Here is a 15280-nt window from a genome sequence, read left to right as displayed (position 1 = left end):
GCGAAAGTATCTGGTGGGATGCTTCCTACAGTTCATCTATCCCACGTTTCCTGTCATAACCTTCTTTCAAATGGCCAGTATCGCGGCTATGAACGAAGGGGACGTTCCATCTTGTGGCCAATTCGTTCTTAATGCTTTCCTAGCGGCATCGATCAGAGTTGGCGACAGAAAAACGCTTCGTACTTATGGAATACATTCAAAGGAGCAAGCTTTCGATTTTTTCTACTCAAACGCGAAGGTTAGGGCTGATTCAGATACTTCACCGTCACAACTAATAAATTCCCAGTCTCTTTTTCCTCGACAGATGAACGAAAAGTCTTATACATCAATACAAGGGCTACTTTTAATGGGCTATTGTGAGACAAATTCTTCACAAGAAACGTTTTTCTTGTTAGGAATGGCACATGCTGCTGCAGTTTCACTCCGGTTAGACAACGAACCCGCCAGAATCCCCCAACCGGAGAGAGGTCTCCGAAAAAGGCTGTAGTGGTGCCTCTTCAGTCAACTTACACTGTTGGAATTTACGACAGGCAGCGCACCATATATTCAGATGCGACATGCCACGGTCGGTGGGTTGAATGACGAGGATTTTGAACGCACAATCCCGAGCTTGCTGTTAGATGATGTGAGAAAACTTGTTGAATTTCAGTGTGGTCGTGGGCCTCTCAGTATTGGACGCCAGATTTTGGATTTGTTGGACTTTTTTCAAACACAGCAAGGTTATTCAAACACCAAATTTGGCAAATCTTCGGATATCGGGTGGGGAATCAAGGCTCCCCCTCGCAGGACTTACGGCACGTGGAATCCAGACAGTTATGCAGCGGAGAATCTTGAGGCAGGAACACAGGGTTGCACATTCTTACCGCCAGAGGACGATCCAGAGATGCGGGCCTGGTTTATGGCATGGAACAAGAGTTATTTAACTCAACCTTTGCATCAAGGGAAGATATCTCAAAGAACGAAAGATTGGATTTATACCGGCATCAAGATTATTTTGGCGACGACGGGCCAGCGAACGAGATGCAGTAAGCGAAATCCTTCGTTCTTTTACAGCCTGCAACGAACGACTTATTTCTACTCTTGTCTAAAAACAAAAAGAACAAGAGCGGGTTCAAGGATTCTTAGAAGCCGAGAAGCGGCCGCGCGGCGGTGTAAGTCGCCAATCTACCATTAGCTATATTGGGATGCTATGCGTCTGAAATCTTGCTTTGGCAGTCTGACCGGAGCAATTTTCATAGCAAGATTGCGTGATACTCGATTACAGGCTCAATACTGGACAAGAGCGGTGATACATCTATGTATTTTAAACGTTTGACGAGTTTCAACTGGGCTCATTGCAATGTACGCTTCTAGTTTCCAACAGACTTTTCCCCTCAAGGGTTCGGAATAAATTGATATGCATTTGAGCGTTGTAAGCTAATAACAGAAAAGGGGCATGGAGTCGGAGCTCACGTTCTCAGTCGGTATCCTTAGCGCTGGTCCCCATTGAACAAGTAAGTTTTGTACTTGTATACCTATGAATGAGAATAGCTGGCTTTCAAGGGCAAGGGAATTCTACATGATACGACGTTTTATACTTTATTTGACATTATTCACCATGAATGTAAGCCTTTTTTCTTCGTTGTCTCCCTTGGATTCTTCAACATTGTTGATTCATCTTACTTCTACCTGCGTGAAGAAAGTGGTTGACTGATCAGGCCGTTCTTATAAGCCGATCCTATCGCTGAAAGAGTCATTGGATGGCTCTTTCTATATTGCAGATCGTGGCCTAGTATACAAGGACTTTGCCTCTGCTTTGAGTAAACCATTTTCGTCCAAAATCCTTGCTTCAAGGAACCACTTTCTACCCTCCTTCCGTCTCATCCATGATTTGATCATAATTACACTAGGGGTGGGCACGGGTGAACGGTATGACACCTGAAGATCGGCCGTAAGCAAAGGCGCTTGTTCATCCGAGGCAAATATCCGGTATGTCTCGGCGCAAAGGCCTAGTATCTCGTCTAGCAAGGATGCCAGGAGACCTCCGTGAGCAGTGTTGATATAACCATTCACACCGGACTCAAGCTGACAAAATGCGACGAAATGTGGCTCTCCCAGACGTTGCAATGGATCAATATCCTCATCATCATGAACTGGGCTTTGCAAAGAATCTGGCTTCCGCATGAAAGCTAGTACCCGTGGGACGGTGTCATATGTGTTGATCGTTTTGTTGAAGAACATGTCGGACAAGTCACCCTTATCATATCGCGTAATGAAAGGGACCAGCTGATATGGACCGGAGGTGTTTAAATAGGGATGGACAAAAGGCATCTTGGTGAAAAAGTCAACATCTGCCTGGGAGACTGGCAGGGTTTTGATCAGGTCTCGATAGCTGTGGTTGTACATCATTTTTCAATGATGTTAGAAAAAGGAAGTCGAAGATAAAAAACTGTATGAGCAATTTCGGGTTATTTCTAGGTACTTTTGCCTTCGCAGCAGGTGGTAAATTAAATGCCTCATCTTTGTCTGCCGAATAACCGCGATTCCGGCCCGAGGTCCCGGCAATGCTGTTCCGCTTCGACGTTACGGCCATGAAATTCAGCATTTAGCGTGGTCAAATCGCTAACTGAAGACAGAGGTAGACGTAGTCGTAGTAGTAGTAAACGAAGACGACGTTTATCGTCTCACGTACAGATCCAATCTCAGAGAATGCCGCTATCATAATCAAATCAACCATTCTTTCGATAAAGGCCAGGGATCTCTGCTATGGGTGAGTCAGATTGGAGGTGGTGGGAAACATGGAATCCCTAAATTTCAGCCCTGACTCAGGGACGTAGGGCGTCGGTGGGAAAGAATACATTGATTTCATTGGTCTGTTCAGTGCTGTTAACACTGGATACTACCATCCCCACATCCAGGAGGCTCTGGTAGAGCAGTTAGGGCAAGGTATCCCTGGTGAGTCGAAAGTCTGCAAGTTGATATTTCGCTGATTCTAGATGCCGCTGAAGTAACACTGGTAAATATTTTATCTCACAAATACAGGTTCGCTTTTCTATGATGCTACTCTTATATGTCTGCTGATACTTGATATGGAAATGTGAATGACGAGGTTCGCTACGCCCGAGGCATTTATGAGCTTCTCAAATCTATGAATATCCTCTTTATCGCAGATGAGGTGCAGTAGGGTAGGGGAAAAACAGGTAGGTTTTTTAGTTTTCAATATCTGGGTGACGACATGAAACCTGACATTGTGACAATGGAAAAATCGATCAACGGGGGTTTCTATCCTCAGTTCTCCATCATGAGCATAGATACGGTTATAGTATCTGTTGGCCTATACGAGATGGCTAGTACTTACGGCTTTAGCTCGTTTGCTATTGCAGCCGTAAACGTAACTATCGATGTTATTGATCAATGGAATCTGCTCGAGCGAGGTATCTATAGGGTATTTGTGGAGAGAAACTGTCGAATCTTGGAAGCATCCACTTATGGGCTATGTTGCATAAGTCGGAGCCGACTCTAACATGATCCTTTGGGAAGTGCAACCTTTTCGGGTAGCAGACTTGTGTATTTCGTATATCCAAAGGCAAACGGAATTCGGATCAGTTTTGCCATGAACGTACTCGACGAGCTACATTTGAAAGGAGCAGCTATCACGGTAAGGTGTTTGGATGATATAGACAATTAGGGATCAATTGAAGTGGAAATGTCCCGTTATAAGACAGTTTAGCTCGTGCTAAAGAAATCTCAACTATCCAGATGCAGTGCACGATATCCCTAGGATGACCGAATCAAAAGTCCTGTACCATATATCGTCGAAATCATCACAAATACAGTATGTGTGTGTTTCTATGTTCGTAACCTTTACCCTAGCCGTGTGCAATAACGAAACGCACTTAATAATTGCAGTTCTTATCTGTGTTCTTATATGCAAAACGTGTCAATTTCGAAATCGAACTTGGAGCCTCGTCATGGCCAAGCGTTTCCTGCTTACCGTTCCATAATTAGAATATCCTTTATGGTACGCGACTGTGAAATTGTTGTCCGTGGAATTGCTCCGCCACGGCGTGTCCGGATGCACATCGTTAGCAAGGCATAGGTGGCGAAGTCATGTGAAAAGATTAACTATGAATTCCTCGACGTAGACCAAAGCCTTCCAAATCTCAGATTCCTGTAAATGATGATGAAGTGGTTGCAACTTTGGATGGTGTCTTTCTCGGGCCCCGCGGGCCACGAGAAGTGCTCATGCCCAATTCGTGAATCTGGGCGGGAACGGCTTGGCCAGCGCCACCCATCAAGTGATTTGCGCTTATCTACGCGCCCGTCAGAAATTGTACCGCTCGAACCACTCACGTAGTCGCCACTCGAGGACGCCCAGAACCCCACAAGACTGGTAAGCCTCTAGAATTTCAGCTAAGAGCACAAACTTCGACTCTAGCACAAACCACTTTGCCTGCGGTTGCTCTCAAAGCGAAAACATGGATACAGAGTTACTTTCTGAGGTGTCATGAATGAATTCGACTGCTTGGAAGGGAAAGATAGGGAACCGAATAGCCCTCCAGAAGCCTTACCGACATTACCGCCAACAACCAAATCCAACACTTAATGATTGCTTGCCTGGCTTATCATATCGTAAAAAAAACACTAACGGATCCCCGCCCAGGCAGTCAGGCAGCAGCCTATTAGCCTCGGCATCAGGTAAACACAGGACCTAAATCGACAATCGCAATCTACCGACCGCCCTCTTGCCATTTTCTGTTTGCCACTTTTGTAGCCCAAACGTTTTCCTTTCTAGTAGAATCTCAAGAAAAATCAAAACAAATTTGTACGGGCGATGAGCCACAGAACCCCCAGGGCGAAGATTGAGGCGACTGCCCAAGAGACAACCACTTGTTCAGGATGAGACCCAGCCCAATGCCCCTTCGCACCGGTCTTTTCCTTAGCAAGATCAATACTCTTTGTTGGCACCAGAGTCTTCGCGAATTCCTCGATCTTATCAGGTCAGCAAACATTAACTAACCTTCATCTTGTTATGAAAGCACCTACCTCTTCACATGCAACTTTGATTCTCAAGTAATTCGGATCCTCGGGGTTGTTTTTCTGTTGAATTCGACGAACGTAATGACAGAAGACTTTCGCCACACCCTCAATTCCCTGACTAGAATCAACCATCAACTGCAACGCATTTCCCTTTGTGAGTTTGACGTTGTGTTGAAATATTGCGGGATTGCGAAAACATAGCTGAAGTGTAGCCAAAGCCATTGTTTGAGGAATTGCGCAGAAATTGAACACACTCTGCTCATTCAAGCCCGCAAGATATGACAAACAGTCACGGGCATGTCCTATGGCATTCAAAACCATCTCGGAGCTGCAATTGAGGGCATTGTTGAGACACTTTGGCTCGAAAAGATCTTCAAACTTGTCGATATGATTAGACCAGATTTCTCTGGGCCAGAACTGGCGACCGTCATCAAAATCTCCACGAACATCGCGAATGATGTTATTTTTTTGCAAGAGGAGACCCATTGATCTATACAAGGGCTGGTTTATCAGAGTATTGTCGCCCATCTCCGCCTTCACGAAGAGATGAGTCAAACCCTCGCCAACGATCCCGGCTACATGCCAGCAATAGAGATCATACTCCTCCACCGAAGTCACTTTCCCGTATCCTAGAGCTGCCTTCCCCGCAAAATCAGCCATACCAGTACCCATTCTGTGAGTGATATCCTTGATAATGGCTTGGTAAGTCGGTTCTAGCTTCCGGAACTCGGCAATCACATTGTGAAATTGCACCAGCAGCTCGCGATCTTTTTCTTCGGGTCGATTTCCTGTGAAGTTCCAGCCATCTTGGTCAAGATGGTCCTTGAAGCTTCGAAGGAGTGACTGTTTCACATCGAGGGAAATCGATGTATCGTCTTCTATCGTATCAAGGCCACGCAATATCAGGTAGAACACGCACACGGGCAAGAGCAGCTCTGGGTGTAGCTCTTTGATAACGGGGCTGAAGCTGCGACTTGTCTTATCCAAGTATTCAAAACAGACCTTGGCTGTTGCAGACTGTTGCGTTTTGTTTCTATTGTATAGAGAAGCATGTCGTAGTTTCCTACAAGATTGATAAATGAAGGATTAGTAAGTGTTGGCAGTCATTTTAGAGAGGACATTTTTTTGGAGATAGTCTAAGCTCACCATTGAATTAGCGCTCCTAACTGATTCGGATGAAGAGCAAAGTAGAGAGCATCCAAAGCGATGCCCATGATAGCAAGTGGGAGGTTTGGATAAAATGCGATCAGACAGGGGAGGAGTATCTAGGGCTTGAAATCCTATGATATATGACTGCGGGCAATAATATCAAAAATGAGATTCGAGCTTCTGCCCGGAATCCGATGGGCGTTCCTGGAGTGGCAGAGGCCGATTATTTTTCCAAGGACGGATCAGTAGACGAGAGGAATTATCCGGTTATTTGGCATGGGTCGATTATATGGAAATAGGATCCAAGGAATGTGGCTTTGGTAGGCACACGAGCATATGTTGATGCCTAATTTGTCTTGGAAGGCAGTTCTATTCTGCTATTGGTATAGCGCATATATCAGCGGCAGAATTCCCATGAGCGCCGGACCGATAATCCAGGATCATGATAGACGATGATAAGCACGAGTTCCACGGGTCTTAGGAGCTGGGGGCGGGGACTACTACCTATCTAGCCGCCTACCAAAATGGTGGTTGCAGGGGGCGAGAGAGGGCGGAGGCAGTGGAGAAAACGTCGGGAACAAATGAAGCTGTCGCATTAGTATTTCTAGAATGAAATTCATTTGATTAGCGAGACTTCATCTATAAGCTATTAGTATAAAATTACTTTCCTATATGCCAAACGTTGTGGTACATGTAAAACATGCGCGGACCCAATCAGATCGTGGTTCTGCGTCACGCAAATATTTTAGTCTGATGCAATAGCATATGTTCGTGGAAACCATAAGGGCTGAAATAGAATGTCATTGTCAGAGAGATGATAAAAATAAGAAACCGCAGAAGCCCCACTGAGGATACAATTCCAAATTTGTTTATTCGCCTATCTAAGCGCCTACCCGACGTCAATTACTAGGCTGATTGAGAAGGGATCATCTTTCGGCGGCAGAGAAGCATGATCTTGGTAAATTGCCTCGGCAGTCTCATGGATAATCGTTGTAGCCGTGGGGCACTAAAAATCATCTGTTAGCCACTCAGAGGGAACCGCTTGTGGCCTGCTAGACGAACCCGAAAACACTTGATCCGATGACAAACTCTCGTTTTCAAGGAAATTGATTGGATGTGTTAGTCCACGACTTACGAAATTTTACTGGTGGCACTAGTTTGATCGGGATACAATTATCGATCCTTGACCCCTGTAGCATGAGTACAAGTCGTGCTATATAAACGTCCAAGGGGCCCCAACTCTAAGGCTGACACCTACGCAGCAGAAAGGTCTAAAACCTCAGGTCGAGCACTTATTGCACTGCGTGTCTGACGTCATGGAAATCCCCTCAGTTCAGAAGTCAATAGTCTACAATCAGCCTGGAACGATATCGACTCAAGTCGTCGAGCTCCCCGTACCCGAACCAGGCCCTGGTGACGTGCTCATCTATCTGTACGGCTAAGCCCCCCTTCTTGAGTTGTGGGGCAGATTTAACGCGGAATTCAGTACTCACTCGGGCGTGTGCCATTCGGATCTTGGCGTAATGATGAATTCTGTACGTTCTACGCAGGTGATCCCTATTCTGTTGATCTTGTTGACGTGAATCTCACCATTACGCTTTGGTCGTTGGCTCACTTTTCTTGTAGTGGAACACGCTGCCCGTCCCAACGCCCAAGGGCCAAGTGGGCGGACATGAAGGGGTCGGCCACATAGTCAAACTTGGTTCAGGAGCCGACACAGCGGGTGTCAAAATTGGAGATCGTGTCGGAGTCAAGTGGGTGTCTAGCACTTGTGGCAATTGTGGTTCGTCTCCCGCTCCGTCCTCCGATCGTTCGTTCATGTTTTGTCTCATTCTCCTGACGTATGTAGAGCCATGTCAAGCCGGATCAGACGGTCTTTGTTTCAACCAGGAAATATCCGGCTACTTCACCCCAGGGACCTTTCAGCAATATGTGGTCAGCCCGGCACGTTATGTGTCGCCTATTCCCGACAGCCTCAACTCTGCTGAGGCAGCCCCTATGCTTTGCGCAGGAACTACTGTGCACGCTGCTCTCAAACGCAGTAATGCGAGACCAGGACAATGGATAGTGATTGCTGGCGCTGGCGGTGGACTCGGACATCTAGGAGTGCAGCTCGCTAGCCGAGGCATGGGTCTTCGAGTCATTGGTGTCGATCAGCCCAGTAAGGCTGACATTGTCCTTTCATCGGGCGCAGAGCATTTTGTCGACATCACCCAGTTCCCTAAAGATGACCAAGGGGCTGCTATCTCCTCCCACATCATAGCGCTAGCCGGCGGACTTGGTGCCCATGCTGTGGTTGTCTGCACTGGTTCTGACAAAGCCTATGCCAGCGCCCTGCGCTTTCTGCGTTTCAACGGCACATTGGTGTGCGTAGGGTTGCCAGAGCACGGAACACAGCCTATTGACTCTGCCAGCCCCGGCGCGATAATCGCAAATCAATATAACATAACTGGCTCGGCCGTTGGCAATCGCCAAGACGCCCTCGAAGTACTTGATTTCGCAGCTCGTGGAATCATTAAGGCACGTGTACGCATTGAAAATATGAATTCACTGGCAAGAGTCTTCCGAGAGATGGACGAGGGACGATTGCAAGGAAGGGTAGTGCTCGACTTACAATAGTGAGTATATTTGAACACTATTCGGCTCATCATCCTCCCGGATTAGAGACTCGTGCGTAATACAATCCCATTCGAGGACAGCATCCCATCAGTAGGCTGAAAGAGGCAGCCTTGTTCCGTAAATTACGCAACTTGATTTCATCATCCACCATTCGTTGCTCACTCTCAGTAAACGTTATTTCAATTGTGAGGAGTTGTGTCTGGCATGTCCACAGCCCTTGCGGCTAGCATAGGTTGTGGCCATTTCGTCCCATCTTTGTACGAGATGAATCTTCGCAAGTGAGTCCCACAAACTTGGCATTCAGGTGCCCTGAAGCTGCAATCTCCTCCGCCTCGTGACAGAGACAGCTCCAACGACGTGCGGTCGCTTTCAGATGATGGTCATCATTCCGCACACCAAGATTAATTTGGCGAAAGGACTGCAGGACTTCTTGGGTGATCATTCTTGAGCCGCTAGCTGCAGTCTTATCGGTGACAAACTTTAGTAATAGGGTCCCAGTTTGGAAGTCGCGCTCATTCGCAAGATCAGAGCATATGCGATAACGCCTGTAGCGAGCTTCGAGTGCCGCAAACTGACAGCTGATTCTATCTAGCAAACAAAGAGAGCTGAGAGCAAGGATGTGGAAGAAAAAAAATAAAAGGAACATGACTGTCCCCCTGGAGCCCAGGGTCTCATAATTCTTTCCAAATTTTCAACCTCAAGGGCCAACTCTTAGATCGAAAGTTTTCTACCTGCAAAGAGCGTGTCACTGAACTATTTCTCCAATGTTGGGGGATATCCTGCGCGAGATCCTGCCAATGGACAATAAATTGAGCACTCCACGGCTGAAAACAATATCCTTGGGAAAAACCAACGACACAATGTTTCTCTTGCCTGCACAGAGTGCCAGAAAAAGAGAGCCAAGGTCAGAAGGCTCATTATGAAATTTGATGACTGAGCTAATACACCAAATACAGTGTTCCGGTGCGATCCCCTGCGCAAGATGCGTTATCAAAGAATGCGAGCGTATTTACGATTCAACCAGTGATCGTAGATTTAAGGCGTATATTGCCGAGCTTTTTGAGTTCTCACGCCGCTCTCTGTCGTATTGTCTCCACGATTCGCTCGGGAGCTTATGATGAAATATCTTGCTTTATATGGAAAATCCAAAGTCAGGTCACATATCAGGAGGCAGTTAAATACCTTGAACAAGATGATAGATGAAATATTGACTCGCTTGTCAGCTTCGCTGGTTTTCTTTGTCAAAACATTCCCACTATCTATTCTGTCAATGCCCAGGTTCTTGTTGATTAAGCTGCTATACATTGCCAGTAACTAAATTACAAGGTAGTCCAAGGATAATGCAAGGGAATTTGAGATAGAGTCGAACATATATTGCGGTCGTGTAAGCTATATGCTTGGAAGAGAACATTTATATATATTTCTCAATGTTTAAATTGAAAGTCATGAATGTCTATGTTGATTAAACTTCCTCGCTTCGACCCAAATTCTCATCACTATGGAGCCCGCTCTCGAATCTAAAGTTTTTGTCCGTGTCGTCTACTTCCGCCATGTCTGAGAAAGGGCTCCTCGAAAAAAGCGCGACATGACGTTTCTCTTCCCTGCACAGGGTGTCAGAAAAGGAGGGCTAAGGTCAGAAGTCACGCCACGAAATTTGACGACCGTGTTAATACACCCCACAGTGCTCAGGTACGATGCACTCTGCGACATGCATTACCAAATAATATGACTGTATCTATGATCACTGCTTAGATCATTGACCTAAGGCTGATATCGTTGAGCTGTTCAGTTTTCACGCCGCTCTTTACCGCACAATTTCCACGATTCGCTCCGGGACTCTGGCTGAAATATCTGGATTGTTTTCTGAGTTGCAACGTTGGAACTCGGATCAAGAGGCAATCAGTAACCTCACGCAAAATACAATCTCAAATATTTTTCCGGTGATGAGGCCTACGAGGGCGATGAAATAGCCCTGCTGGGGAGGAGTGATAATTTCAAGAATCAAGATTACCCTCTGTGGTTCAAGGGCACATGCGCGGCAAATATTGAGGATATCTTCTACCGGTCGGCACAGGCGATGATTACGTTGGAGTATCTGGATATCAAACACGTGAGAGAGATAGGATTCGCTGGACCACCACCGGGCGAGTTTTGGGAATACTATCGGAGATTAGCAGTCGACCCATTGGCACTCGGCACGGAAAAAGGCGACGAAAAAGGATGACCCCTCAGGACAGTGTGACGGAAGGAGAAGGATGGTGCCCGTTAGGAGTGCAGTGCCAGGTCCACTGTACTCCCTTGATGCAAGCGAGCGCAGGAGCGGCAGCCGACGGCCCAGAGGGCTGCGCAGATGAAGGCGGTGGAGGATGAAGTAGATCAGAGAATGAAGTCTGATTGTGGAAAGGAGAGTGGGTAGAGGGGAGGCGACGTTCGTTTTGGATTTTTTTTCTTTATTTTGTCTATTTTGTCATGGTTGCATACATTCTCGGGCGACCAATCAGGGGCTTGCGTTGCAACCCATGGAAACAATCGTTCAGTGGGCGGGCGACCACCTTCAAGCTGTCGGCAGGCCTGACAGCACTCCGCATAGCAGCATATATTTAGAGCAAGCTACATCGGGCAAATTAATTCATCATCATACTATCGGAGATTGGTCCAGCAGCAGGACGAAGTGTTAAGCCGGAAATTACGACGAAAAGGCATTTGTTTATGGACTCGCCACATTCCCTGCAACCCATGGCTATCATTACTCTATGCTCTACCAAAGACCAATTGTTCGAGCGCTACCACCAGGGTTGAAATATGCTCTGCTACCCGGGTGGCCAAGGGCGTCCCACGATCAACCTGGTGAAATGTTCGCATGGTTTTGGCAGAAAAGCGACGAAGGACCAAAAGACAGATTTCGCGGTTTCCGCATCGTGACACGGCCTCTCGCTTACCGGGAGAAATAACGTGCTCGAGCTCAGTTTACGCAGTGCCCTCTAACTTCGCACGGAAATCACACGCACGATCCTCGACGACCCTGGGGAGGAATACAACGAGATCATCTGCTCACAATACTAAAGAAACCGGTTCTTCATAATGCACTGATTCAGGCAGGCCATATGGAAGAGACCAGTCTCTATACCACGGGCCCGGATGGCGAGTACAAGTGCTGAAAGATCACAAGTTCCCCGCCTGTGGGTTTGAAACATATTCCGTTTTGAAAATGGACGAAGCTGTGCCATTTTGGACTATTGTGACCCAACATGATCCCATATCGTGCCTTGAATAGCAGCCGACTCTCCAGTCCGCTCGGTTGAGCTTCCTTACATTTGCAGATGATCGAAATAATTGGAGTACATTCATTCAGAGATGCGAAAGCGTATTCAGGGTGGATTACTTGGGCCAGGCCGAAGATTGAGTCTCTCTATCGGGTGTGCAAGACAACAAATTTCCAGGCCGCGATATGGCTTGAAAAGGAGATCGATGATTTCCTCTACAACGAAGGAGTAAATCTGTTCAGAATTCCTACATATATTCTATACAAGATCGCAAAAGAGGACTTCGGATCGACCAGGGATGTGTTTGATTTAAACCACTGGCTTCCTCTTCCCAGTTTCAGAATCCTAGCCCCGACATACAAAACAAACCCATATTCTGGTTAGGTGATCACGCCAATTCGAGATACGCTAGCAGAAGATCCGGACGGCTCCAGCGGTGTCCATTATAATTACTGAAATAGATGCAGAACGCAAAGCTTCGCAACAAAAGCTCGAATACCCAGTGCAAATCTTTAGTTGTGGCCTCATTCGGCTCTTCGTTGTTCGTCGGACCCTTTCTGCTTTCCAGATTTCGCTTTTGACGCTTCAGATCCTTCCTGTTCCTTTAGCTGGTCTTGGATATGGGACTGTTTTCTCGGAGAATCTTTTGCTTGGCCTGAAGGCTCCGAGTTCGACTTTTTGTGCTGCGACGGCCCTGGGTGCTCGATCTCACGGGTTCGACGATTCACACCTTGGGCGGTTGGATCTTGTCCATGAGGATCGCCTTCCCCGTCGCCATATCCAGTGGTAGAATATTGCTGATAGATGCCAACTTCCTGAGCCTGGGCAGTATATAGAATTCTAGGGGAGGACTGGAGTGGTGCAAATTGGTTCTGCAGCTTGAACGCCACGAGACGAATCCCGCGTGTACGCATCATGTCTCACGGTAAGAGTCGGTAATTTTCAGAAGAAGTCGGCTTTTCTGGCCAGAAAAAAGGTGAGCTTTTCATTTAAAAAGATCTTAACCAGAGGTGGCGCTCCACGACCTATGCGGAGAATCGTTCCCGATCGCACGTCGTTTCGAGTTGGAATTACCTCATTATGTTCACATCGCCCCGTAGAGCAAGTTTGCTCCAGCTTTGTCCCATGGAACCCATGATATTTATTCTCACGTCTGAACATCGATCTTAGCTTATTGTGCACGTCTACTACGCTCCCGAATCATTTCAGTCTTCCGATTTCTCATCGATTCCCCTTGATCAGCATGACACCCGCAGTTCGATCACTGTCTACACGAACATTAGGATCGCATCATTTGCGACCGGTATCTACGCGAACTTCGTTCCCCTCATCGGCCTCCTCGATCACGCGCAGGAGCTACTCTGTCGACGAAAAGGCAAAGGAGAAAGAGCCTGGCGGTCAGCGAAAGTAAGTTCATCGACCGCATGTCGAACAAAGCGAAACAGAATATAATTTTCCAACTGCACTACAGGTTGATTATGGCTGCTTGCCTCGCTGTGCCAGCATTTGGCGTCTTATGGCTACGGGGCGGGAAATCAGATATCAGCGGCGCTGGGCGCGGTGCGAACCAAGAGTACAAGGAGGGAGGTAACAAGTAATGGTACATCTGCAAGATTATTTCGCGTGAAATCGGGATACTTTTGATCATTCCCTCAAGCTACTGCTAAACATGTTTGTGGCCAAATTGGCCTGTTGTTCATTGGAGAATCATTTGACGTAGGGATGACGGCAGACCCACCATTTCGCAATACCGGCTTGTGCATCACCAAGTTGTCTTATTAAATCAATAGATGAATCTCGAGTTCTGATTTTTCGAGTAACCAATTGAATTCGATACTTAGGATATTGTTGCGCAGAAATGTCGACTCTCGAAAATACTTTTCAGCCGCCAAAGGCAAGCCAGAGCCAAGACAAGCCTGGGTAATCTCTAAAATGTTCTTTTTTTGATCGACGCGTTTCAAGATGCACTTCAAATATTCACTCTTTTTGCCTTCTTTATCTTCCAGTCACACTGACCGAAAATTTCTAGCTTGGAACAAAGTATGGCACCGCCTAGCGAGGTCACAAAGCTCGACGGGAGCAACGGACCAGTCGAATATGTCGGCGCCAATAAGCTGAAGAACAAAAAGGTTCTGATCACGGGTGGAGAGTATGTTACAACTTGCATGCACTCCTCGTAAATTTCTGACATATTCTGACTAATGGTAGTTCTGGAATCGGTCGATCAGTAGCGGTGCTGATGGCAAGAGAGGGAGCCGACATCACAATTGTCTACCTTCCACAAGAACAAATTGACGCAGAAAATACAAAGAAAATGGTTGAATCAGAGAAGAGAAAGTGTCATCTTATCTCTGGCGATCTCCGACAATATGACTTTTGCCAGCAAGCAGTTCAAGAACACCTGGAGAAGTACGTGCCCCTTCCTTTCCCTAGGAACAAATGATTGACCTAGAGGTCACAGGCACGGAGCTCTTAACGTGCTCGTGAACAATGCTTCGACACAGTATTCATGCAGTAATTTTGCCGAAATTGATCTTGACAAGGTCGAAGATACTTTCCGATCCAATATCCTGCAGATGATGGCAATCACAAAATACGCACTTCCGCATATGTCCAAAGGTGACTCGTATGTGTTGCTTTCCGCGATTATCTCAAAAGACACAACTAATCAAATGGATTTAGCATCATCAACAACACTTCCGTGACTACATTCCGCGGCACTAGCGGTATGGTGGATTACGCAGCGACGAAGGGCGCTATCGTTGGATTTACACGATCCCTTGCTAAACAACTCATGTCGAAGGGCATTCGTGTTAACGCGGTCGCGTAAGTGGTGCATGACGGCATATCTTTCTTGATTCGATTACTCTAACATAGACCGAATAGTCCTGGAGTTGTCTACACTCCTATCCAAGCAGATACACGTGACGCCGAGTCTATGAAGGATTTAGGCGCTGGCAAAATGCTGGGTCGTCCTGGAACAGCCAGTGAAACTGCCACGAGCTTTGTCTTCTTGGCCACACCCGATTCCTCTTTCTACTGTAAGTACTGAATTTTGAGCCTCTCGACAGGTTTGAAGCTAACTGAAGTTTTGTTGTAGATGGACAAGTTTTGCATTGCTATCCGCTAGGTGATTGAGTTCCCCTCTAGGCGTTCGAGTTCCAAGGGCTTTCTATACTGTCAGATAAAAAGTTTTCATTAAGAGCTTACATGTTTCACATGGATACCTT

At 46.7% G+C, this 15280-nt stretch overlaps 6 protein-coding genes across 6 annotated transcripts; 3 read left to right on the top strand and 3 right to left on the bottom strand.

Moving 5' to 3' along the window:
* Positions 1-1749: 1749 nt before the first annotated feature.
* Positions 1750-2388, bottom strand: N7532_009161 (PaaI family thioesterase; the record flags this gene model as incomplete). Its single annotated transcript, XM_056621652.1, has 1 exon — positions 1750-2388. One exon carries the CDS (start codon positions 2386-2388, stop codon positions 1750-1752), a length of 639 nt encoding a protein of 212 aa, XP_056472458.1.
* Positions 2389-4791: 2403 nt separating this feature from the next.
* On the bottom strand, positions 4792-6233 carry N7532_009160 (uncharacterized protein; the record flags this gene model as incomplete). The annotated part of the gene is made up of 3 exons (XM_056621651.1): positions 4792-4971; positions 5026-6082; positions 6166-6233. The coding sequence occupies 3 exons, from the start codon at positions 6231-6233 to the stop codon at positions 4792-4794; spliced, it is 1305 nt and encodes a 434-aa protein (XP_056472457.1).
* Positions 6234-7484: 1251 nt separating this feature from the next.
* On the top strand, positions 7485-8787 carry N7532_009159 (zinc-dependent alcohol dehydrogenase; the record flags this gene model as incomplete). The annotated part of the gene is made up of 3 exons (XM_056621650.1): positions 7485-7600; positions 7655-7703; positions 7795-8787. The coding sequence occupies 3 exons, from the start codon at positions 7485-7487 to the stop codon at positions 8785-8787; spliced, it is 1158 nt and encodes a 385-aa protein (XP_056472456.1).
* A 3787-nt stretch (positions 8788-12574) lies between these two features.
* On the bottom strand, positions 12575-12967 carry N7532_009158 (uncharacterized protein; the record flags this gene model as incomplete). Its single annotated transcript, XM_056621649.1, has 1 exon — positions 12575-12967. One exon carries the CDS (start codon positions 12965-12967, stop codon positions 12575-12577), a length of 393 nt encoding a protein of 130 aa, XP_056472455.1.
* A 326-nt stretch (positions 12968-13293) lies between these two features.
* N7532_009157 (uncharacterized protein) lies at positions 13294-13648 on the top strand (the record flags this gene model as incomplete). The annotated part of the gene is made up of 2 exons (XM_056621648.1): positions 13294-13457; positions 13522-13648. 2 exons carry the CDS (start codon positions 13294-13296, stop codon positions 13646-13648), a joined length of 291 nt encoding a protein of 96 aa, XP_056472454.1.
* Positions 13649-13908: 260 nt separating this feature from the next.
* N7532_009156 (uncharacterized protein) lies at positions 13909-15188 on the top strand (the record flags this gene model as incomplete). Its single annotated transcript, XM_056621647.1, has 7 exons — positions 13909-13970; positions 14080-14199; positions 14259-14459; positions 14512-14676; positions 14733-14876; positions 14937-15091; positions 15151-15188. 7 exons carry the CDS (start codon positions 13909-13911, stop codon positions 15186-15188), a joined length of 885 nt encoding a protein of 294 aa, XP_056472453.1.
* Between the last annotated feature and the right edge of the window lie 92 nt (positions 15189-15280).

The sequence above is a fragment of the Penicillium argentinense genome (genome assembly GCF_028826775.1).
Source record: "Penicillium argentinense strain IBT 30761 chromosome Unknown utg000009l_segment0_segment0, whole genome shotgun sequence".
Lineage (NCBI taxonomy): Eukaryota > Fungi > Ascomycota > Eurotiomycetes > Eurotiales > Aspergillaceae > Penicillium > Penicillium argentinense.
The sequence above is the reverse complement of the archived record's forward strand: the minus strand, read 5'-3'. Positions and strand labels throughout refer to the sequence as shown.